We start from the raw sequence: 24922 nt of genomic DNA on the forward strand, positions 1-24922 counted from the left end.
CATTTATTCCTTCTTTTGTTCCTAAATAATCATTGGCAGGACTAAATCTAGAAGGTTCTATTTCAAAAGTTAGCAATTTGTATTCTGCTTGTGGGCATTTGAATTGAAAGACTTGCTTTGGGGAATACCTCTCTGTTTAATTCTCATGACTTTTGTGGTTCAGAGTAACAATTTATTATTATTGTTGTTGTTGTTGTTATTGTTATTATTTTGTTTTGTTGTTGTTGTTGTTGTTGTTGTTATTATTATTATTATTATTATTATTATTATTATTATTATTATTATTATTATGAGTTGGAAGGGACCTTGTATTAGCATACAGCATGGAAAAAGGGGATAGAATGCTACATGTCTGCTAATTTGCATACTGGTCAGTTTTGGCAGTTGGAAGGGATAATTCTTTTCATTCATATGTTGGTTGTTGGTGAATCTGCATCATAGAGAGCAGATGTATTCTCTTAATGTTAGAGTTCATGAGGGGATACATATATAATGTTCATAGATGGAATATTTAAGATTAGAATAGGATCTAAATGAAATACAAGGACTGTGTATATATGTTATTACTTGAGAAGAGGAGTATAGTTCTGCTGTCAAGTTGTTATTTGTGAAAACATAAAACAAGTTCCATGAAGAAGAAGAAATAAAATGCATAAGCTTATATTGGAGTCAGTGTATTTATGTACCCAATATACATTGTTGCACAATTCTGCTATAATACTCTGCTAAGTGAAGTGAAGAAGATCACTTAAAACACAAATCTCATAGAAAGCCAACACCTTCTATGTCATCTAGTCCAACCCCCTGCTGAGGCAGGAGCCCCTATACAAATGGCAAATTTCAAATACAAATTTCAGACAAATGGCAGACCAATCTCCCCTTGAAAGTCCCAAGTGTTGGAGCACTCACAACCTCTGCAGTAAGCTGTTCCACTGGTTGATCGCTCTCACCGTCAGAAAGTTCCTCCTTATTTCTGTTGTGGTTGGCTCTGGGCCAGCTCCTGCCATGGGAAATTTGGGTGTTGGTTTAGGAGAATCCTCACGTTCCCAGAGATTTGTCTTACTGCCATCAGCTTCTGACAGTAGGGATTCCTGGCCAAGATCAGATGCTGGGGGAAAAGAAGAATCAGATAGAGAAACGGATGCAGCCCGCCCATTAGTTAATGACCCCATTAGTGGGTCATTGGACTCAGAGGAAGAGGATCAGTGGATAGATGCAGAATGCGCAGGCTCATGGCTAGAAGGGACCAACTGTGTTGGTATCGTCGGAGATAAGGGAGAACACTGTGGCTGAGGCAATTAGGCTAATGGGGTTGCTGATAAATTACCAGCATTGCAGAGAGCGCATGTGGCAGTTTATCCATTTGGAGAAGGATACTTTGTGTTTGCTTTGTTCCTGGACTTTCACAGACTTTTGGGGATTTCACAGCTAAGTAAATCTTGTGGACTCATTCGAAGAGGTTTGGCTTGACGCTTTCACAGCTGCTCTTATCTGCTCTGTTTGTTTTTGTCTCTCACAGCTTTCAAGGACTGTTATCTGTGTGAGCTAATTTGCTCAGTTTAAACTGCATGTGCACAGTGTTATTTTGGATAAACTGTGTTTCTGTTTACTTTATAACAGTGTGTGTGTTTGAATTTACATTTCTGACTTAATTGGGGCTCGTAACGTGAAGCCTGGCATAACAATTTCCAGGTTGAATTTCTTTGGTCAGCTTCCATCCATTATTCCTAGTCTGGTGCTTTGGAAAACAATGTGACTCCCTCCTCTCTGTGGTAGCCCTTTGGGTATTGAAACACTGCTCTCATGTCTCCCCTTGTCCTTCTCTTTGCTAGACTAGCCTTGCCCAGTTCCTGCAACCTCTCTTCATATGTTTTACTTATCATCTTGGTTGCTCTCTTCTGCACTTTCATTAACCTGTAATTAATAGACAATAATAATAAATAATAGTTGCCTTCATAAGAGAGCTTCCAAAGGATTGGATTTATCACTATGATGGAGACAAGACATGATTAGATGGACCTTTGCTTTACTCAGAAAAGGTTACATCCTGCAACGGTATATGTAACATCATCAAAAATGCATATCTGACTATCCTTAATAAGTAGACAAAAAATGCCAAATCCAGTCTGAACCTCCGGCTACCTGTGTGACAAACCATTATAAAATCCTCCAGGGTAATTTATTATCACCCTTATTATCTTGTAATTGCTATGATTGCCCTTTCAGTTCAGGGGGAATCTTGGCTACCAAGCAGCAAAAAATGCTAATGAAATCTCTCATTTGCTTTCTATGGATGATATGAAGTTTTATGGAAAATCAGAAATTGAAATCCAGTCATTGACAAACATTGTAATAATTTTTTTAATACAGATACAGAATTTGACCTAGAAAAATGTGTTACAGTAGCAATCAATCAATCAATCAATCAATCACAAACAGTAATGGAATTGAAATGCCAAATGGCCAAATCTCAAGAGTAATTGGGATGAATGAAGCCTATAAGTATCTGAGTGTTTTATAGTTGGATAACAAAATGTGTGGACAAATTTGAAAAAGGTGATTAGTAAACAATGCTGTATGTTCAAAGGGTGAGAAGACAATTGGGGTAAAGACAAAATTGAATGGTTGAAACATTATCAAAGCTGTCAATAGTTGGCCCATATCTATGATACGATACACTGTAAGAATTATTAACTGAACATAAGCTGAGCTAGACAATTTGAACTAAAAAACAAAAATAATTCATAACTATTGATCTTATATTTCATTCCTGTAATATAATATGGATAGATTATACCCATTCCTCAGAAATGGAAGCAAAGGTTTTCTTTAAGTCTAACTCAATCAAAAAGAGTGTGTTTTGACTGATTATGTAAAAGATAGCCAAGCATTGATGCAAGTTCAAAATTGAAACTTATTAAATACAGTGGTACCTTAAGATACGAACTTAATTGGTGCCGGGGGGAGGTTCGTAAGATGAAAGGTTCGTAAGACGAAACATTGTTTCCCATAGGAAACAATGTAAAGTCAATTAATCCGTGCAACAACAAAAAAACCCCGCAAAAAAACCGCTGCCGCCCGGCTGTCACCTTTTAAAACAGCCGTGTGGCAGGAGATAGGCTTTGAGTTTTTGGCTGGGGGGGGGAGAAGTAGGACCTTCCTAACTCCCCCCCCAGCCACAAGGAGCGGCGAAGCGGTGAAGTGACGTGGAGGAATGAAGTGACGTCCCGCTCATCGCCCGTGTCTGGCAGAAGCTTCTGCCCGAGTGCTCTTGGCCGGCGGGATTCAAAGTGCTGGGGTGGGAGGTGGGGCTGTCGGGACGCCTCAAACCCCAGCACTTTGAATCCCGCCAGCCAAGAGCACTCGGGCAGAAGCTTCTGCCAGACACGGGCGATGAGGGGGAAGCTTCTGCCCAAGTGCTCTTGGCCGGCGGGATTCAAAGTGCTGGGGTGGGGGGTGTCCCGACAGCCCCACCCCCCACCCCAGTGCTTTGCCTCCCGCTGGGCAAGAGCGCTCGGGTGGCAGCTTCCCCCTCATCGCCCGTGTCTGGCAGAAGCTTCTGCCCAAGTGCTCTTGGCCGGCGGGATTCAAAGTGCTGGGGTGGGAGGTGTCCCGACAGCCCCCCACCCCACCCCAGCACTTTGAATCCCGCTGGCCAAGAGCACTCGGGCAGAAGCTTCTGCCAGACATGGGCAATGAGCGGGACGAGCGGCATGGAAGCCTCTTGCAGCAGCTGCCACAGCCATCGGCTTCCACGCCGCTCGTCCCGCTCATTGCCCATGTCTGGCAGAAGCTGCCACCCGAGCGCTCTTGCCCAGCGGGAGGCGAAGCACTGGGGTGGGGGGTGGGGCTGTTGGGACACCCCCCACCCCAGCACTTTGAATCCCGCCGGCCAAGAGCACTTGGGCAGAAGCTTCCCCCTCATCGCCCGTGTCTGGCAGAAGCCGGCGGGATTCAAAGTGCTAGGGTGGGAGGTGTCCCGACAGCCCCACCCCCACCCCAGTGCTTCGCCTCCCGCTGGGCAAGAGCGCTCGGGTGGCAGCCCCCGCTCCCCCGGCACAAAGCTAACCCCGCCCCCTGGGCAGCCAGAAGGCTCCTTTGGGAAGGCGGCCGCAGGGGGAGGAGGTGGAGAGACAGGATAACTTTGCACCGCTTCGGAGCCCGTTTCTTTCCTGCTGCCACTATCTCCTTAAAGGTTTTCCCAACGAAGCACTGCACTGGGCTCCGAAGTGGCGCAAAGTTCTCCCTGCCTCCTCTGCGGTTGGGAGGCTCCTTGGGGAAGGTGGCCGCAGAGGAGGCAGGGAGAACTTTGCGCCACTTCGGAGCCCAGCGCAGCGCTTTGTTGGGAAAACCTTCAAGGAGATAGTGGCAGCAGGAAAGAAACGGTCTCTGAAGCGGTGCAAAGTTATCCTGTCTCTCCACCTCCTCCCCCTGCGGCCGCCTTCCCCAAAGATCTTCCCGTCTGCAGAGGCTGGCTGAGCCAGAAGATCGCAGCACGCGTTGCCTGCGCTGGCGAGGGAAGCCAAGCCGGGAGCGATCTTCCGGCTCAGCCAGCCTCAGCAGATCAAGCCCGGCCCAGCAGCTGCCTTCCGTCACTGAGCCTTGCCGGCCGGGAAGATCACAGCACGCGTTGCCTGCGGTGGCAAGGGAAACCAAGCCGGGAGCGGCGGCGACGCTGCTCCGGTTGCCTGGTCCTCTCCTGCCTCCCACGCTGATGTTCCCCGCTGCGTCGGGTGCCGCCAGCCCCGAGTCGGACGCACCCTCCCCGCAGTGCCCAGCTGCTGCCCGCCCCGTCCTAGCCGGAGCCTGAGCCGGGTCCGCTCGGTCGCGCCTCCTCGCCCGCCACCCGCCCAGGATGCAGACCTGCTGCCTCTCCCTGTGCCCGCCGCCGGCCCGATCCTGCACCTCCTGCTTTCCCCCCCCAGCCAAAAATACAAAGGCGGTCGCCCGTGGAGCAATGGGAAGCTGAAGCTGCTGGCAGTTTCAGACTTACGCTGCTCCACGCTGCTCCGCCCTGCCTGTCATGCGGCGGCAGACCCTCTTTGTGTTTTTTGCTGAGGGGGGGAGCAGGAGGACCTTCCTGACTCCCTCCCCCAGCGCTGGACCTCCAGCCAAAAACCCAAAGCGGCCTCCCAACCTGCCGCCGCTGCCGCCCGGCTGTCACCTTTTAAACAGCCTCCCGAAGCCGAACGCCAAACCCAAACTTCCGGGTTCGGCTTCGGGAGGCTGCTGGGAAGCCCCCCAGCTGTTTTAAAAGGTGACAGCTGGGCTGAGGGGCTTCCCAGTAGCCTCCGGAATGCCGAACCCGGAAGTTCGGGTTTGGCGTTCGTAAGACGAAAAAAGTTCGTAAGAAGAGGCAAAATTTTCTCAACCCCGGGTTCGTATCTTGGGTTGTTCGTAAGACGAGGGGTTCGTATCTTGAGGTACCACTGTATACATTAAATAAAGTGAATATCAAAATTATGTAAAAGGAATGGCAAGGAAAAGTTTTTCATAGACAATTTCTACAAAAGATTGAGGGGAAAGTGGATAAAGACTGAACCTGGATTGCAATTACGACATGAAAAAAGTAAAGTAACTTTGACTCTGACAGCCCAAGAGGAAGCTATTGAAATTAATGCAATCAAGAGTAGAATTGAAAATTCATTAAATCAATAATTTTTACTTCTTTATTTTAAATTTGCGAATACATTTAAAATGTGCAGAGACACAGAAGATACAATATTTTTTTTATATTGGGCTCATGCAAGAAGATTGTACAAACTAATTGTACAAACAATGACAACACAAAGTGACCAAAATGATTCACTGGACCATGGACCAGTATTGAAAAATTGTGGGAATATTTAGTTGAAAAATAATTTAAAAATGAGTAGGGTAAAATATTGTAGGATTTTTGAATATAGACTGATAACACGACCAAATATAACTCTGGTTGAAAAGAAGAGCGTGTGAGTAATTGTTGTGGCAATATCAGGGATAGAAGACAAAGAATTGGAAGAGATCACAAAGTAACAGCATCTGAAAATCAAAATTGAAATGTTGTGGCATAAACTACCAATCCTAGTAATGGTCCTAGTGGTACATCGGGTGCCATACCAAAACCGTCTTAGATGATACTTAGGAAATCTGAGCATTGACAAAACGTCCATCCATTACACAAGGCTGCACTAAACTCTGTGGATACATTATGAATCCTAGGTTTCTGTGAAGAACTTGTTGCATAAGAAGCCCATGATCAGCTTAAGAACTGGTAGCTGTGACTTCACATTGTTATGAACAAATAATATTAAATAATAATAATAATACGGGACAATAAAGTTTTTGTTTCCTGAACACTTTTGGATATATTTTATGGATATTTGGCTGCTAATTATGAAAGTAACCTGTAATTTAACCTATCATGTACTGTTTTATAGAAGTCATCTGTTTTGGCAATGTACACCATTCATTGGTTATGTTGTACACATGAAAGAAAGATATGAAAACACATAACTGTTGTTGAAGCACACCTAGTAAAACTAGAATATCTGTGGAGATTTAAAAAGTGTGTCTCTACTGCTTGAATTCAGATTGGATATACCATGTATTGTTACTACATACAGTATATGATTGGGACAGCCATGCAAGACAAACTCATAATATGACAAAGAATTGGCCACTCTGAAGGAATTTAGTTCCAGGACAGAACATGAACACATGAACCACTTGTTGGTCTATATGGCACATGAACCACTTGTTGGTCTGACAAAGGTATTTTTGCATTGGCTTCATATAAAACTTGGATGGATGAAAAATTTCATAAAAATAATAAACAAGATGGGTAAAAGTTTTCAATATTTGAAATGGATCTTTACAAGAATATCTGATAACAAAATTAAGGAAGACATTTTTTGTTGATCCACAGATCAAATACATCACCAATGACAAGCAGTTTGAAGATCTGTTAGTGGGGTCAGGGAAAATTGCCTGAAAAGCATTCAAGGATATTGAAATTTTTCTTGGAAACTACAGAATGTCAAATCCAGCTTACAAATTTCTTACAGACCATGAAGTGCAAGGCAATGCACAAAGCTTTTTTTTTTTCACGTGAATGCAGCCTATCTCAAATATGCATGTAGATTCTAAGCATGTATATTTCCTGTTAGGCAGGACCTTATAATTGGTTTCGGTATAGGATTCAATGCAAAAAAAGGTTTCTTAGATTCTACAAAATCCAATATATTTTATCCCAGAATTCCTGGTGTTTTAATGCATTATATGAAGGCATTCCAAACCATTGAAGACATATGTGCTAAGCACATTAGTTCATTTTGGTAACAATTCTTTTTTGATACTGCCTTTAAATTTTATATGAATTTTCATTAAACACGCAGCAACATAAACAGGACTCCAAAACTAATATATTTTATACTATCACAGATCTGAAAATAAGTTATATCTTCACGTTGTTTGTAATGTAACATTTGCCTTTCATTTCTTAGGAACTGTTGAAGAAGATGAAGGAGATGACTTGTTGTTGGGGTCTGTAGATGAATTCTGGTGGTTTCCTCACATGTGGAGCCACATGCAACCTCATCTGTTCCATAATGAATCTTCACTAGTGGAGCAGATGATTCTGAACAAGGAATTTGCACTAGTGAGTATCTCTAATATATATATAGAGAGATGCAAAATTGGCTGCCCCCTCAACATTTTACTGTAATTCTTTTTGAAATAAAATGAGGGTAAGAATATTGCTGTAGGTCTGATATACTGTAAAAAATATATTTGGTAAGAAAAGTTGGTCAGTTTGGTTTTCCTGATTATGAATCAGATACTTCCAATGACTTATGCCTGTGCACTATCTCTGACTATATGAGTTTCTTCGCATAATTCTTTATTTTGAAATCAAATTTGAATTGGACATTCCTTCAAGTAGAGAATTTTGTCCATAATCATAATCAACCTTATATTTCAAATCACTTTCACAACAGATACTGCTTTATTTTAATTCAAAACATAGTATATGGAATCTTAGATTATCATTTTATATGTTAGGGTAATTAACATTGGATAGATGCATATAAATAACGTAAAACAGACAAAAATGGTTACACAGTTTTGATTCCTTTTTTCATATCTTGAAAATCTTCCTAGTCCTCTTTGCTTTGAACATATTTTGAAGAATCTTAGGGTATTTCAGAAAGAAGCAGTTCCATCCTCAGAAAGAGATCTCTGGATTTATCTCAGTGATGACCAGCTCCACAATATATTTAGAATACATAATTGTTGTTGTTGTTGTTGCTGCTGCTGCTGTTATTATTATTATTATTATTATTATTATTATTATTATTATTATTATTATTTATCAAATATATTATTGGCAGAGTAAATTATGTTCCAATTCATGAATTAGGAATTCCTATTTTTGGCTTTATTTTGTATTTATTTTGATAATGATAATGATGAATACTGTTTTCTAAATACAGTATATTCAGGTGGCCTGGTGGGAAGCCAGTGGGATTCTTTGGAGCCCCAAGCCCTGTGGAGCAGGCACAGGTGGAAGGCAGCCTTTTCTATGGTATCCCCCTCCCCTTTCTGGATCACCCTACAGGGCTCTGCCTTTACAGAAATGGAGTGGGCGATTTGTATGGAGGATCGGTAGGGTGGGGATAAACAACCCTCCGGGATCGAGAATGGGGCAAGAGAAAGCACACTAGGCTGTACTGCCCTGACCCTGCTCCACTGCACTTCTTTGCTGGGCACCAGTGTGGCTTCCAGCCCATCGGCCTCACAAGCAAAGTGGGCGGTGTGAATGAGCCCACTTGGCAGCAGTAGATTGCATGGAAGTGGGGCACCAGGGGTGGGGGACCCCCTCCCCTCACCTGACCTCTATGCATGAAGATGAACTGCCGCCTGCCCTGTACTCACTAGTCCCCCATTAATGCTCCAGTGCCATCACTGTGGAAACACCATAGGGCTCCCAAGCACACTGGTGGAGCTGCCCATGACAGGGGACATGCTGCTGCCAGCCCAGGCCTTCCACCCTCCTAGAGCACTTTCTTTCTTCACCCGCTGCTGAGAGAAAGAGAAAGAGAGAGGGGGGGGGAGGGAGGGAAGGAAGGAAGGGGAGAGAGATGGAGAGAGAAAAGCAAGAGAGACAGAAACATTATTGTAAATTAATATTACCACTACATTTTGAAAACAATAGTCAAGAAAGAGTGTCTGAAAAGCCTTCTAGATGGGTTTATAGTTTCCTGTCTTTTGATTCAAGCGCAGACCATACCCTTAGCATTAAAAATACTTTTCAAACCTGATACCATTAAATTATTTTGAAATTTCAATCTCCGAAATTCATATCCAAATCAGTCAAAGATTATGATGGCTAAAAATTCTAGAAATTGTATTTCTGATACATCTGGAGGGTTGATTTTGTTAGATGTCTATGACTAGTTTCAAATCTGACACCTACTCTAAACTACAAACTTAATATTGTCCATGAAAGTCTACAGATCAGTATGAAGGGATGTGATATCATTACAATAAATTTGTTTCAGTTTTTTACCAATATTAAGGTAAAAACTAAGAAATTAAAACAGCATCTGTAGCTAAAATCTCTAAGAATGATAAATATAGAATTAAAACATGGAGAGATAAAATGTGTAAATCTGTATTCTTTTTCCTTTAAAACCTATAGAATAAGCCATGGTAACCAAAACTGCACAAGTGCACAACTTGAAATTAGGGTAACAATATAATAATTAGACATGAAACATATTGACGTTGATTGACTCTAGCTGGCAATCAGTTCCCTGAAGATTTTCCCTGCTGCCAAGCAAAACTTAACAATATTATATTTCACAAAGAAGTTGGAGTTATATAGTAATAAGAGAATATAAAATTGATCTCTATGGCTTGATAAGCTGACACTTTGTTGTAGAATAATAGTACCGCAGATGTATATGTAACATGTATATGATAAAAAAACCCTCCTTGTGGTTTAAGTTTACCAACATTTCAGGGGTACACATGTTCTAGGAAGGAGTTATCTATACTAAGATAATTAAGGAAAGAGCACTATGGTCAACCTTTTAGCTGGATAAGATTGATAGCTAGTATAGTGAGTTACAGTGTTGAAGAAAGACCTGGCAACCTACTTCTTAAAAAGCTCACCAAGAAAATTCTATGTGAAGTGTCTCAAACATGTCAAATAGGGACCAACAGAGGTAGTATTCATAGGTTCTGACCAGTTCTGGAGAACCGATAGTGGAACTTTTGAGTAGTTTGGAGATATGGTAAATACCACCTCTGACTGAGCCCGCCCCATCTATTCTCTGCCTCCCAAGTCCCTCTCAGGAGGAAATGGGCATTTTGAAGTAACCTTCCCCTGGAGTGGGATGGGAATGGAGATTTTACAGTATCCTTCTCCTGCCACGTCCAGCTCACCAAGCCATGCCCACAGAACAAGGCAGTAAAAAAAAATGAATCCCACCACTGGAACAACAATATGATAATAGGAACCCTAGTTCTGAGGCAGGCAGTAGAGTAAGCAAATGTCTGTGTTGGATAGCCACATGAAATATCAGAGAAATGAGCTGGTATAAATTCAGTATTGTCAAATATGAGATGATCAGGTTGAAAATTGGTTTCTTTGGTGTCACTATACAATATCAAACAGAATAGAAGTGGAAGGGACCTTGGAGGTCTTCTACTAATTTCCTGCTCAAACATTTACCATTTGAGAGAGATGTCTGCTAGTCTCTTCTTAAAAACTTCCAGTGATGAAACACCCATAAGCTGTTCCATTGGTTAATTGTCCTCATTATTAGACATTTCTCCTTATAGGTTGCTTCTCTCCTTGATTAGTTTCTATCGTTTCTTGTCCTGCTCTCTGATGCTTTGGAAAATAAGTTGCCCCCCGCCCTCCTTTTTGTGACAGCCTCTCAAATATTTAACTATTTAATTCGTTCTGTGACCAGGTTCTTAAGTAGAAAAGTTTGTAAGTAGAAGCAATTTTTCCCATAGGAATCAATGTAAAAGCAAATAATACATGCAAACCCGTTGTCCTCTGTCCTGGTACTTCTTGACTTCTCAGCAGCTTTCGATACCATCGACCATGGTATCCTTCTGTGCCGGCTGGAGGGGTTGGGAGTGGGAGGCTCTGTTCTTCTATTGTTCTCCTCCTACCTCTCTGGTTGGTCGCAGTTGGTGTTAGTGGGGGGTCAGAGGTCGACCTCTAGGTTGCTCCCTTGTGGGGTGCCTCAGGGATCGGTGCTCTCCCCCTGCTATTTAATATCTATATAAAACCGCTGGGTGAGATCATCCAAGGGCATGGGGTGAGGTCTCATCAGTATGCTGATGATACCCAGTTATAGATCTCCACCCCATGTCCAGTCAGCAAAGCAGTGGAAGTGATGTGCTGGTGCCTGGAGGCTGTTGGGGTCTGGATGGGTGTCAACAAGCTCAAGCTCAACCCTGACAAGACGGAGTGGCTGTGGGATTTGCCTCCCAAGGACAATTCCATCTGTCCATCCATTACCCTGGGGGGGAATTATTGACCCCCTCGGAGAGGGTCTGCAACTTGGGTGTCCTCCTCGATCCACAGCTAACATTAGAGCACCATGTTTTGGCTGTGACGAGGAGGGCTTTTGCACAGGTTTGCCTGGTGCACCAGTTGTGGTCATATTTGGACAGGGAGTCATTGCTCACAGTTCGCTCATGCCCTCATCACCTCGAGGTTTGACTACTGCAATGCTCTCTACATGGGGCTACCTTTGAAAAGTGTTCGGAAACTACAGGTCGTGCAGAATGCGGCTGCAAGAGCTATCATGGGGTTACCTAGATTCGCCCATGTCTCTCCAATACTCTGTGGCCTGCACTGGCTGCTGATCAGTTTCCGGTCACAATTCAAAGTATTGGTTATGACCTATAAAGCCCTACATGGCATCGGACCAGAATACCTTTGGGACCGCCTTCTGCCATATGAATCCCATAGAGTTGGCCTTCTCCGGATTCCGTCGACAAAACAATGTCATCTGGCAGGACCCAAGGGAAGAGCCTTCTCTGTGGCAGCCCCGGCCCTCTAGCATCAACTTCCCCCACCCTCTTTGTCTTTTGTAAATTGCTTAAGACCCACCTATATCACCAGGCATGGGGGAATTGAGAGACCTCCCCCAGGCTTATATAGTTTATGTATGGTATGCTTGTGTTGTATGTTTTTTTAATGATGGGTTTTTTAGATGTTTTTTTTAAATATTAGATTTGTTACATTGTTATATTGTTACTATTCTTGTTGTGAGCCCCTGCCCCGAGTCTGCGGAGAGGGGAGGCATACAAAACTAATAAATAATAATAATAATAATAATAATAATAATAATAATAATTATTATTATTATTATTATTATTATTATTATTATTATTATTATTATTATTAATTAAGAAACCCGAATATGCCAAGACCTTCCCTCACTTGCTAGAGACACAATAGGAATAATGCTATAAGGAATATAATCTCTCTCCTATTTTAGTTGCTATTCATTTTTGTTAGCATGGCACCATTATGCTAGTCATCTAAAAAGGATCTTTTCAACATTGTATTGCTATCACTATCTGTTCATGAGAATCATAAGAACGTCTTCCATTTCAATTTTTAAGCAACCTTTTATTCCAGAATATAAAGACCTTTAATAAATAAGGAATTGTTAAATACTATTTAATGATATTCTATCCTAAGGCTCCTGAGCTTTCTTGGAAACCTTCCCTGGAGAAAGAACTTGTTAAAGCAGTTTATGTTCTTGCAATTAGTACTCAAATAATTATGATATACTTCTTGCATTATTACAATTGAAAAAATAAATACGAACCTCAATACTGTTTTCAAGAACTATAGCTTCATGTTTTCACTTGGTGCAAATTCAAACAACCAGACCGTATCCTGGTTAATAGAAATTCAACTTACGGTTGACATAGTAGGAATGTTCTAGCAAAGACGCTCTTGTGGCAGCAGAATAAAATAAAGCCTGGGAAAAATGACAAATCAAAATTGACAGATACATTCATCCTACTTATGAATAGACATGTATATGATTGCACTTTCAGGCTATCGTGTTAGCACATTTACTTGAAAGCAAGCTTCATTGAGCTGAATGAACTTATTTTTGAATAAACATATCCCCAGAGAAGAATGTGAAATTGCCTCAGTCATGTCCAGAGTATGCACTTTTTCCCTGAATCATTATGAAATTATTATGCCCATGGCATAGTAATGGACAATGATAATAGTTATTTCTCATCTCAAGCTGCTAAAATGCACTTTGAATTATTGCCCCAAAAGGTGAGTGCATGGTTCTAGCAGTCTTAAATAAATATATCATTTTGAAGGGAAAAATTCAGAAAGCAAAGCCACTGTTTATCTGAAAACTACTATTTACTGGGTGAAAGCAAGATGTTTCTGACAAACAGCCATGTAATTGTAAGCACACCAGTCTTTTGTGGAAGGATAATTACATTCAGCAATGACACAAAATATTTATACAGTAGTACCCCTAGATACGAGTATAATTCGTTCCAGAAGGGAGCTTGTATGTCGAGCAACTTGTATCTGGAACAAATGCCTTTAGCCTTTGTTTTTCCCTTCCGAGATAACCAAAAGCAAGGATTCTTGCGCCACCTAGTGGATGCTCGGCTCGTATCCCGAATTTGAGCTCGGGTCTGGAACAGAAATTTCTCTCCCCTCGTGGCTCGTATCTTGAAATACTCGCATGTGGAGCAGCTCGTATCTAGAGGTACTACTGTACTTGCATCACTGTAAAAAGCTTCTTGGCTTTTATTGTTGCCTCCATTTCCTGTCAAATGTTTTTTCTTCTCAATAACTAGTAGGAAAATGAGAATTTGAATAAAAAATGGCAGGAAGTGACCTGCTGCCAGCAGTAAATTTAACTGCAGATTAAAGTTATATTGAATGAACCTATTTTAGTTTTTCATTGCAGAATCTTCAGACAAATAGTATAGTATTGTAGTATTGTATCTATTGGCATTTCCAATCACATTTTAATTTGAAGCATGAAGTTTTAGTACTAGAAAACAGCCTTTGTTAACTTATTATCTTCCAGAGATGTTAAGACAAAATCACCCAGTATTTGCATTTGGTGAACCCAAATGTGAATTCTTTTTGACATACTAGGTGTAACATACAGTACCTGAAGACACCACATTGGGGATTTGCTGGGAGATGCTTCAACAAATTAGGCAATGAGGGGTAAATTTGGTAATGTTATGTTATAACATTATGTCCAAAATACTGTGTGGAGGCTCTTCTTTGGTCAACATTTCCAAAATTTCTCTTATTTATTTTTTAATTAAGATTATTATGACATAAAATGCAAATAAGATAAAGATACTAAGGAAATGGAAAAGAGAAAGAGAGAGGAAGTTGAAGTGTAGGGTAAAAGGAAAAAGAAAAATAAGCTTCCAACTTTTTTTAATGCAGTAAAATACAAAATAAAATTACAGCCTCAATTTTGCCTTTGCAATCTTAATAAGGGTCTACGTCAAATTGCCACAGCCAACTCACCACAGTCATCCCGTTTCAGTCAACTAACTATGGCCAATTCCCCACAGCCAGCTTGCTGTGGGACAATTCGCCATGGAACAACTCACTATGGGACCACTAATATTGAGGAAGTAGTCAAACAGAATGTGAAAAGTCCTTTTTCAACAGGCAACTGTATCTTCTTCAAAGACCTGGGCCTATATCAAAGACCCAGCAGCAGCTCCTCCATAAAAGACAAAGAAGAACACAATAAACAAAGAAACATTGTCATATGTTGCAGGAATATTGGAAAAGTTCAGGAGGATCTTCAGCCAACAAAACATACATCCACACTTCAAACCAGTGGTGGGTTGCTCCCAGTTCAGTCTGGTTCTGAAAACCAGTAGCAATGATGGTGGGAGGCTCTGCCCACCCATCCGGGAGGCTTCTGTGCAGAGGTTGTTGCTTCTATAGCAATGGATCTTAAAATCCACTACTGCTTCAAATACAGAGTACACTAAGGTAGAAGCTTGTCCACCCGAAGGATAAAACACCCAGACACAAACTGAGCAACATGGTATATGCACTACAATGCGGTGAACCATGTGCAGATCTGTACATTGGGAAAACAAAACAACCACTTCATAAACACATACAGGTAGCACAACATGGGAGAACAAACCCATCAGAACAAGATTTAGCAGACAACGGCCACTCTTTTGAAGACAGCAATGTCAGATATTTTGATTGCTGATTTGAAAGAGACACTGACAGTTTTGATTGCTGATTTGAAAGAGACACTAAAGAGGCCATCTATGTCAAAATTGAACATCCCTCTCTCAATAGAGAGGGAAAGATATGCCATCATCTGTCTTCAGTTTACAACACAGTTCTTTCAACAGTTCCAAGAAAGCTCCACACCCATTTGCACTACTCAGGTGACCCTGACAAAATAGATAAACCACCAGGGGGCCTCAATGATTCTCTAAAATAATGCAAATGACCAGCTGTCTGCCAGGCATATAAATGCTTCAATTCCCCATCATCTAGTCAGAACAGAAAAAGCATCTTGGTTGAGGAATGAAATGTCTTCAAAGAAAACTTGGACAAAGTCCACTTGCCTCTTGAAAAAGCACCTTTGGGTCAATTAATGCCCTGGATGATTAAGAATTTCCAAAGATAGTCATATAGAATAATTAAAGAAAGGATGTCAAAGGAGGCAGGGGTGGGTTTTAAATATTTTTTTACTACCAGTTCTATGGGCATGGCTAGGTGGGCATACTGTGGCTTGGGGAACGTGGCTTGGTGGGCATGGCAGGGGAAAGGATACTATAATATCTCCATTCCCTCTACATTCCAGGGGAAGGTTACTGCAAAATCCCCATTTCCTCTCAATCAGCTCAGATTCTGGAGGCAGAGAATAGCTGGGGACGAGGCCAGTCCGAGGTGGTATTTACCATTCTTCCAAACTACACAAAATTTCCACTACTGGTTCTCCAGAACTGGTCAGAACCTGCTGAAACCCATCTCTGAAATGAAGGACAAAACAAAATTAAAATATTTATTTAAATTATTTTAAATAATTATACTGAATTTTCCTGCAGTGAATCTTCAGGTAATGAATTGGCCACGGCAAATTGTCCTGCAGTGAGTTGTCCATGGTGAGTTGTCCATAGTGACTTGTCTGAGAAGTGTGATCCCATTTCATCTTAACTAGCAACCACTTATCTAACAACAAGCTAATTTAATCAGCAAAACCCAATACTGTATTAATATTTCAGGGGCATTTTTATCTCAAGTCCAGAAATGGTTTCCAGGTTAAAAACAAAATTGGATATATTATTTACTTTTATTAAATAGCTAATTTTGCTGTCTCTGCAAGCACTTATTCCATCCATTTTTTTCTATTATAGGGATTGATATATTTTTACATTTCTGTGCATATAAAATTTGGAACATTGCCATATATGACAAAGTTCCAAATCTTTTTTTCCAACTCTTTATCCAATAATTATAAAACTCAACTTTCAATTTTATATTCATCTTCTGCATTATAATATTGGTATGTCCCTAATATTTATTCACTTTATTATTATTATTATTATTATTATTATTATTATTATTATTAATTAGATTTGTATGCCACCCCTCTCCGTAGACTCGGGGCGACTCACAACACAATAAAACAGTTCATGACAAATCTAATAATTTACAATATAAAATATTTTAAAAACCCCATTATTAAGCAGACATACATACAAATATACCATACATAAATTGTATAGGCCCGGGGGAGATATCTCAGTTCCCCCATGCCTGACGACAAAGGTGGGTTTTAAGGAGTTTACGAAAAGCAAGGAGGGTAAGGGCAGTTCTAATCTCTGAGGGGAGCTGGTTCCAGAGAGTTGGGACCGCCACAGAGAAGGCTCTTCCCCTGGGGCCCGCCAACAGACATTGTTTAGTTGACGGGACCCGGAGAAGGCCCACTCTGTGGGACCTAATCTGTCGCTGGGATTCATATGGCAGAAGGCGGTCTTGGAGATATTCTGGTCCAATGCCATGAAGGGCTTTAAAGGTCATAACCAACACTTTGAATTGTGACCGGAAATTGATCGGCAACCAATGCAGACTGCAGAGTGTTGGTGTAACATGGGCATACCTGGGGAAGCCCATGACTGCTCTCGCAGCTGCATTCTGCACGATCTGAAGTTTCCGAACACTTTTCAAAGGTAGCCCCATGTAGAAAGCGTTACAGTAGTCGAACCTCGAGGTGATGAGGGCATGAGTGACTGTGAGCAGTGAGTCCCGGTCCAAATAGGGCTGCAACTGGTGCACCAGGCAAACCTGGGCAAACGCCTCCCTCGCCACAGCTGAAAGATGGTTCTCTAATGTGAGCTGTGGATCGAGGAGGACGCCCAAGTTGTGGACCATCTCTGAGGGGGTCAATAATTCCCCCCCAGGGTGATGGATGGACAGATGGGATTGTCCTTGGGAGGCAAAACCCACAGCCACTCCGTCTTACAAATCCACCAAAGATTATAAAAAATACCTTCTTTAGAATTATATTTCCAACATACATTTCAAAACACCTTTATATACATCTGACAAAATCATGTGATTTTATAAAATGGGTTGTTGTTTATTTTCAAATTATTTCTAAAATTTCACATTTTATCATTAACAGTACAAAACCTGTGTTGTCACGGTTATATGTGAAGATACAAAAAAAATGTAATACTTTTAAAGGCTGAAAAATTGCAGTGGAAAATTGCTAAACAATTCATTTCCGTCCTCAGTACCTTGGCACAAATAATGCCTACAGCTGACACAGTAAGAATGAAATAAAGTAAAATAATCTCCCAGGGAATCTCCTTGCCTTCCTGAGAAAAAAGGTACTTGGAGAAAAAGTGCCCTTGTGTTAAAAGTAGAAAGAGCTTATGTAAATCTTTTAATTCAGAAAGGTGGCAAATGACAGCCAACATTTCACCTCTCTCCTTTTTTGACAAGACTCAAAGCAATTCAACAGAGATTGCCTTGTTATATCAACAGAGGGCAAACATATTTTATTTCCAAGAATTTACTTGGAAGCATAAAGTTGCTGTGCTAAATTGTTATTGCACTTTCTTTATAAAAAAAAAACCCCTGTAACCATAGGGAGAACACTATAGTTCAGTGATGGTGAACGTTTTTTGATTCGTGTGCCAATGGGGTGTGTTTGCATGTGTAGCCTCCCCCCTATGCATGTACACACCCCATGCTTCCCTGCACATGTGCACAATTCCAAAAAACAGGCAAACTGGAAGTTTGGAAAAACAGACTTCCAGTTTGCCCATTGTGAAGTTTTTCACACTCCAGAGCCATCAGAGAAATTTACTGAAGTCCCAGAGTGTGAAAAACAGTACATGGCAAGCCAGACCGTTTTCCAAATTTCTGGTTTGCCTGTTTTTCACACTCCAGGGCTTCAGGAACCTTCTCTGAAGCCTCCAAAGTACAAAAAACAGTCCAATGGGTAAACAGGAAGTCCATTTTTGTGTACTTCCGGTTTGCCCGTTGGGTGTTTTTTTGCGTTTCACCTCTGGCAGAAGAAACAGCCTTCCCCAAGGCTGAAAATCAGCTGACTAGCACATGCATTTGCACTGGAACTGACAAAGGGCAACACCTCGCATGCCCTCCAATATGGCTCCGCATGCCATCTGTGGCATGTGTGCCATAGGTTCCCCATCATAGCTATAGTGTGACTGAATAGAATAGAGTAGAGTAGAGTAGAGTAGAATATGGAGTGGAATGGAATGGAATGGAATAGAATAGAATTTTTTATTGGGTAAGTGCAAGGAATTTGTCTTTGGTGCATATGCTCTCTGTGTACATAAAAAAGACAAGATAAATTCATCAAGATTAGATTAGATTAGATTTATTGGATTTATATGCCGCCCATCTCCGTAGACTCAGGGCGGCTCACAACAATGGTAAAAAAAACAATACATAGTAACAAATCTAATATTTAGTAATCTAAATTACAGTTTTAGGTTTAAAAATCCAAAAGAAACCTCAATATATAAAAAACAAGCACAAGAATCATAAGGTACAAAGAATTGAGCAAATCATACTGGGAAACGTGTTCTTGATGTAACCACCTTAATTCTCTTCTGCTACTCAATGTATTTTTCTTTTTTAAAAGATCACAAATGAATTGTTTAATTTGGAGTTTGCCAAGGATCAGAAATAGACCCCATTTCGCCCCATTTTTGGAGATAGGAATAATAGTTGCAGTTGGAAGGCTCTTTGATCCTATGCTCTATTCAGTGTTTTTCAAACTTGGCAACTTTAACCTCTGTGGAGTACAACATGCTGGCTGGGGAATTCTGGAAATTGAAGTTCACATATTTAAAGTTGCCAAGTTTGCTCTATAACCATCTGCCATGATTTCCCAATGTTCTCAAAAAGTTTATATCCACAATATATTTGAAAATACAGTGGTACTTCATCTTACGAATGCCTATTCTAATGAACTTTTCAAGATACGAACCCGGTGTTTAAGATTTTTTTGCCTCTTCTTCCGAACTATTTTCACCTTACGAACCCAAGCAGCTGCTGCTGGGATGAAGGGGTTTCTTTTTTTCCCCTTTTTTGAAAAAAGAAAAGGGAGGGGCAGCTTGGAGGAGTAAAGATTTTGCATGCTTGCAAAGGCACTGAAACGGTGTCTTTTTAAGAAAGAAAAGGGAGGGGCAGCTTGGAGGAGCAAAGATTTTGCATGCTTGCAAAGGCACTGAAACGGTGTCTTTTTAAGAAAGAAAAGGGAGGGGCAGCTTGGAGGAGCAAAGATTTTGCATGCTTGCAAAGGCACTGAAACGGTGTCTTTTTAAGAAAGAAAAGGGAGGGACAGCTTGGAGGAGTAAAGATTTTGCATGCTTGCAAAGGCACTGAAACGGTGTCTTTTGAAAAAAGAAAAGGGAGGGGCGCCCCCCTTGCCTTTCTTCCTTCCCATTCACCCTTTAGCCTAGCCTTGCTTCTTCCACCCGCCCCCTTTAGCTGCTCCTCCCTGCCCTCTGTTCGCCTCCCTTCTAAAGTTTGGGATTTTCCTGAAGGATTTGCACGCATTATTTGCTTTTACATTGATTCCTATGGAAAACATTGTTTCATCTTACGAACTTTTCACCTTACGAACCTCCTCCTGGAACCAATTAAGTTCGTATGATGAGGTACCACTGTATTTGAAAAATGTAATTTATCTAGACTAGAGATTTCCTTATACAATAGTAGCCAAGTATTTTCTATCACTTTACTTACCTTGGATTGTAACCATCTCACTTGCTTGTTTAAGATCTATTTGATCACGGCTGCCCTTTTGGAAGAAAATCACAATAAATTTAAACATTTGAAACATTTTTCCCTTTTCCCATTACCTCTTCTGTTCTATTTTTACCGAATAGTCAGCTTGTTCTTTCCTTTTCATTGTTCTTATTCCTAACTTAGTGAATTTTTTAAATATTTCCTTTGCCTTTCTTTGCAAGGCTATATTTCTTTTAACTTTAGCCTTTTTCACCTATTCTGTTCTTAACCCATACGCTTTCTTGGCTATTTCACTATCTTCTATTTCACAGATATATTCCTTTCAATTCTTGGCTCAGTTGAAATGAGCTGTAGATTGACTCAAACAGTGTGCACTTGCACATTTACTATCTTTAGTATACTTCCTATACTACTTTTGGCTCAAGAATTTCTGCCTACCATGTAGTACTATTCTAAGTTTATTTTCTAATTTTTGGTTGTGACTGTACAAAAATGATCCAGTTCAGTGAAGGGCTACCAAAATTTGTACTACCACACTATGGGTGTGGCTTATGCAGGACACCCTGCATTTTCTTTCAACATATTTCAGTGCAAATTGGGTGCTCTGGGGTGGAGCTCCATTTTCGCTACCCCACTGAGTTCCACCCAATCTGGGCAAGTAGCCCACCCTTACTCCATTTCCATTTCTTCACTACTTCCCAAGCTTCCCATTGCTTTTACCACCTCAGTTAATTTTTTCCAATTGATTAGCATAAGATTTAGGCCCAGTTCCTGCAACTGCTCTTGATATGTTTTAGTCTCCAGTCCCCTGATCACCCTCTATAATAATAATAATAATAATAATAATAATAATAATAATAATAATAATAATAATTATTATTATTATTATTATTATTATTATTATTATTATTATTATTATTATTATTATTATTATTTATTGGACTTGTATGCCGCCCCTCTCTGCAGACTTGGGGCGGCTAACAACAATAATAAACACAACATGTACAATCCAATAATAAAAACAACTAAAAACCCCTATTATAAAACCAAACATACACACAAACATACCATGCATAACTTGTAATGGCCTGGGGGAAGAGCTATCTCAACTCCGCCATGCCTGGCGGTATAAATGAGTCTTGAGTAGTTTACGAAAGACAGGGAGGGTGGGGCAGTTCTAATCTCTGGGGGGAGTTGATTCCAGAGGGCCGCGGCCGCCACAGAGAAGGCTCTTCCCCTGGGGCCCGCCAAACGACATTGTTTAGTCGATGGGACCCAGAGAAGGCCAACTCTGTGGGACCTTATTGGTCGCTGGGATTCGTGTGGTAGCAGGCGGTTCCGGAGGTAATCTGGTCCATTGCCACGTAAGGCTTTAAAGGTCATAACCAACACTTTGTATCTATACTTTTTCCAGACTCTCAATTTTTTTTTATATAGTATGGAGACCAAAACTGGAAGTATGAGAGAAGGAGAGAAAAGAGAGAGAGTAGAAAGGGATGTAGAGAAGAAGGAAGCAGAAGGAGACGGTGGTAAGAAAGGGGAGAGAAGGTGCAAGAAAGTAGATATTAGAGGTGGAATAGCCACCTGAGATAGAGGGGAGTGGAGGGTGAGAAGATTGAGATAAATTGAATAATAAAATTAAAATTAAAATGTAATTTAGGTTATGATATTATTGTTTTTAAGTGATAATATACATATTTTAAGGTATATGTGATATTATGTATCTGATGTAAAAAGGGGGATATTGTGGTTATGGGTGATTTCAACATGCCTGACATTGACTGGAATATCCCTAGTGCCCTTACATGCAAAAGTAAGAATATAGTAGAGGCCCTTACAGAAGCAGCTCTGGCACACCAACCAGAGGGGAGAATATTCTCCACTGCATCTGGAAGGAGAGTCCAACATGGGTATTTAACCAATCCTATTGGTAGAGACTGAGTAAAAATTTACATAATAATAGTTACCGCCCCCTTGCAGTCCCCCCATGAGCTCAGTTTTAAAAACTCAGTCCCAGAGTAGAGACATACTGAGTTTTGCTGAATAAATTTAATGGTGTATTACCAGTTTAATCTTTTTTCTTTTGTCTCCTTACAGATGTGATCAACGTTGGAGGAAGGGGTCTCTGTCCTCCGCGGACAACACCCCCAACGATCTCCTTAGGGGCTGTTTCCCCCCGAGGGAACTGCCCCCAAGAGGAGCACCTCAGCCCGGAGTCCCTGGCCCCAGCGGTCAAACAAGGGTTGCGAGCCGAAGGTGGGGGGGTCCGCCCCCCCCACTGGGAGGCTCGAGGAGAACGGCGACCCCCGGAGGGGCTCGCAGGCAGCGCCGGAGCCCGAATCAGCTGTAAAGCGGCGAGGAATGCCGCAGAGACTTCCGCCGCCGCCACCGCCGTAGCCGCCAGCGCTGGGATCGCCGCGGCTGGCCTGGGCGAGCCCCGGAGGGCCGAGAACGGGCTGGGTGAGCCCGAGGACGCGGCGAAAGAGGGGGTGAGCGCAAAACCCGCGAAAACGCTGGGCAGCGCCATTTTGGCTAGACCCCCCCACGGAGCGCAAGGGCGCCAACCGGAAGGGCTTCCGGCAGCTGAGAGGCGCGAATTGGGCTATGGCTCTAATGCGCAGCCGCAAGGGCGAGGCCAGCAACAGCAGCCATTTTTTCTATCGTGACGAAGCTGTTGAGAGGCAATTTTCTCGTAATACTCCTATTACAACCACCGGAGCTGTGAGTACAATGGAGGATAAGCCCAATACCGAGAAGGCCAGTTCCCCAGTGGTGAGCAAGGAGAAGGCTAAGGGGAAGGATAAGGAGAGGTCAAAGCCCTCCCAGTCCCCTGCTTCGGTGGCCTCATTAAAAGAGGCAGAAAAGCGCATAAAAGTGCTAGAGAAGAAATTGGAGGCAGCCTTGCACCTCTCCCCTTCTCCAGTACCTCTGACTCAGAGGCAGTCAACCACACCTGAACCTGGGACCCCTCAGTCAGCCTTTGGACACCTGGGGCCCCTACAGGAGGGGGACTGGTCCCCAGAGGGACAGTTCATGTCATTGCCACAGGCCCCGTCTCCAGCCTTGTCCTGGACTAGACCTGAACCTTCCGGGCTCCCAAGAAGGGGCACCCAGGCACCTTCTGCTACATTTACACCTACAGCGGCGGGGCTGCGCCCCCAGACTGGTTCGTGGCAGCACATGGCTCCAGAATTACAGGAGATGTTTGCAAATGTCTATGCTCAAGGAGTGAATGCCGGGACAGGTCAGCAGGTGAACCGTCCTCAAACCCAAGCAAGAAGCCTTTGGCCAATACCGCCCCCCTCGGGTTTGGGGTCTCTTTCAGAGGATCCGGACTTTGGCGAGGACAGTGATAAAGAATACGATTTCTCAGAGGATGAGAACACCCCAGAACAACAGCCAGTGGCTGGACTGTTTAAGCCCACACTGTTTCGGACTCTGCTTTTTAAGGCAAAGTAGGTAATGGACCTGCAGGGAGCGGCCAAGACACCAGAAGCAGAGACCGGCAAGACATCTGCTTCCCTTTTAAGAGAACCCCAACCCGAGTCGGACCACATCCCGGCTTCGCATATCTTTGTTGAGGGAGTTAAAAAACCCTGGCAGCACCCCGCAGCGGCTCAAGGCCCTTCGAATTTGGAGCGCAAGTTCTACACATTCGACGATGAGGTGGAAAAACTTTTGGAGTTTCCCCCCATTGACCAGCCGGTAGTCACGCTGGTTTCTAGTGCCCTTGTACCATCAGAGACGGGGCAGAGCTTGAAACCAGAGGACAGGAAGGCGGAAACCCTATTACGCAAGACCCACCAAATGGCGGGCTGGGGTTTCAGAGCGGCTGCCGCAGCCTCCTTCTTCAACAGGGCCTCCATCATGTGGCTCCAGGAGCTGCAGTCGCGCCTTGGCCCGGAGGAGGCCAGACTTCGCCAGGATATCAGCAAACTGCAGGCCGCAGCTGAGTTTTCCGCCGACGCCACCCTACACACAGCTAAGTTTGCCAGTAGAGGCATGGCCACTACGCTGTCGTCACGCCGTCTCTTGTGGCTGAGGAATTGGCCAGCGGACTTGAAATCCAAATGGCGCCTGGCATCAGCTCCGCTGCAGGGATCGATGCTCTTCGGTGACATTTTGGATAAAGTCCTCATAGAGGACAAGGATAAGAGGAAGGTCCTCCTTAAGTCCAATACACGCCAGGACCGTCGGTTTACTCCATACACTAGACGGCAGAACCCACGTTGGGATGCTTCTACCGGACAAGGACAGGCGCAGAGAGGTTTTCACCAGAATCAATATTCCCAGCAATCATTCAGGAATGATCGCGGATCTTATCAGGATCGTCCCAGAGGCTTCCAGCAGTCCAGGCGGCCCTTTCGAGGAGGCAACCAGAGGGGATATCGTCGTTCCAAATGACTCCTCCGGGCCTCTACCTTTAGGAGGGAAGCTGCAACACTTCAGCCCCTCCTGGCAGCTCACTTCCTCGGACAAGTGGGTTCTAGCCACCGTATCGGAAGGACTTCGTCTAGAATTCATGGGGCCTCCCCCTCATCGCTTTGTAAGTTGCCCGAGGCTTCGGGACCTCCACAAGAGGCAGCAGATCCGCAAGGAGATTGCCCATTTATTAGAAAT

At 42.6% G+C, this 24922-nt stretch overlaps 1 protein-coding gene across 1 annotated transcript in view; it reads left to right on the plus strand.

Annotated features, from left to right (window-relative positions):
- The window catches only part of LOC139169905 (bifunctional heparan sulfate N-deacetylase/N-sulfotransferase 4), a 178893-nt gene that overhangs the window by 78553 nt on the left and 75418 nt on the right, over nucleotides 1–24922 (plus strand). Inside the window, exon 4 of the mRNA XM_070756573.1 lies at nucleotides 7485–7639. Within this exon, the coding sequence (XP_070612674.1) occupies nucleotides 7485–7639 (155 nt within the window). The remainder of the gene's footprint in view (nucleotides 1–7484; nucleotides 7640–24922) is intronic.

This window comes from Erythrolamprus reginae, chromosome 7 (genome assembly GCF_031021105.1).
Source record: "Erythrolamprus reginae isolate rEryReg1 chromosome 7, rEryReg1.hap1, whole genome shotgun sequence".
NCBI lineage: Eukaryota > Metazoa > Chordata > Lepidosauria > Squamata > Dipsadidae > Erythrolamprus > Erythrolamprus reginae.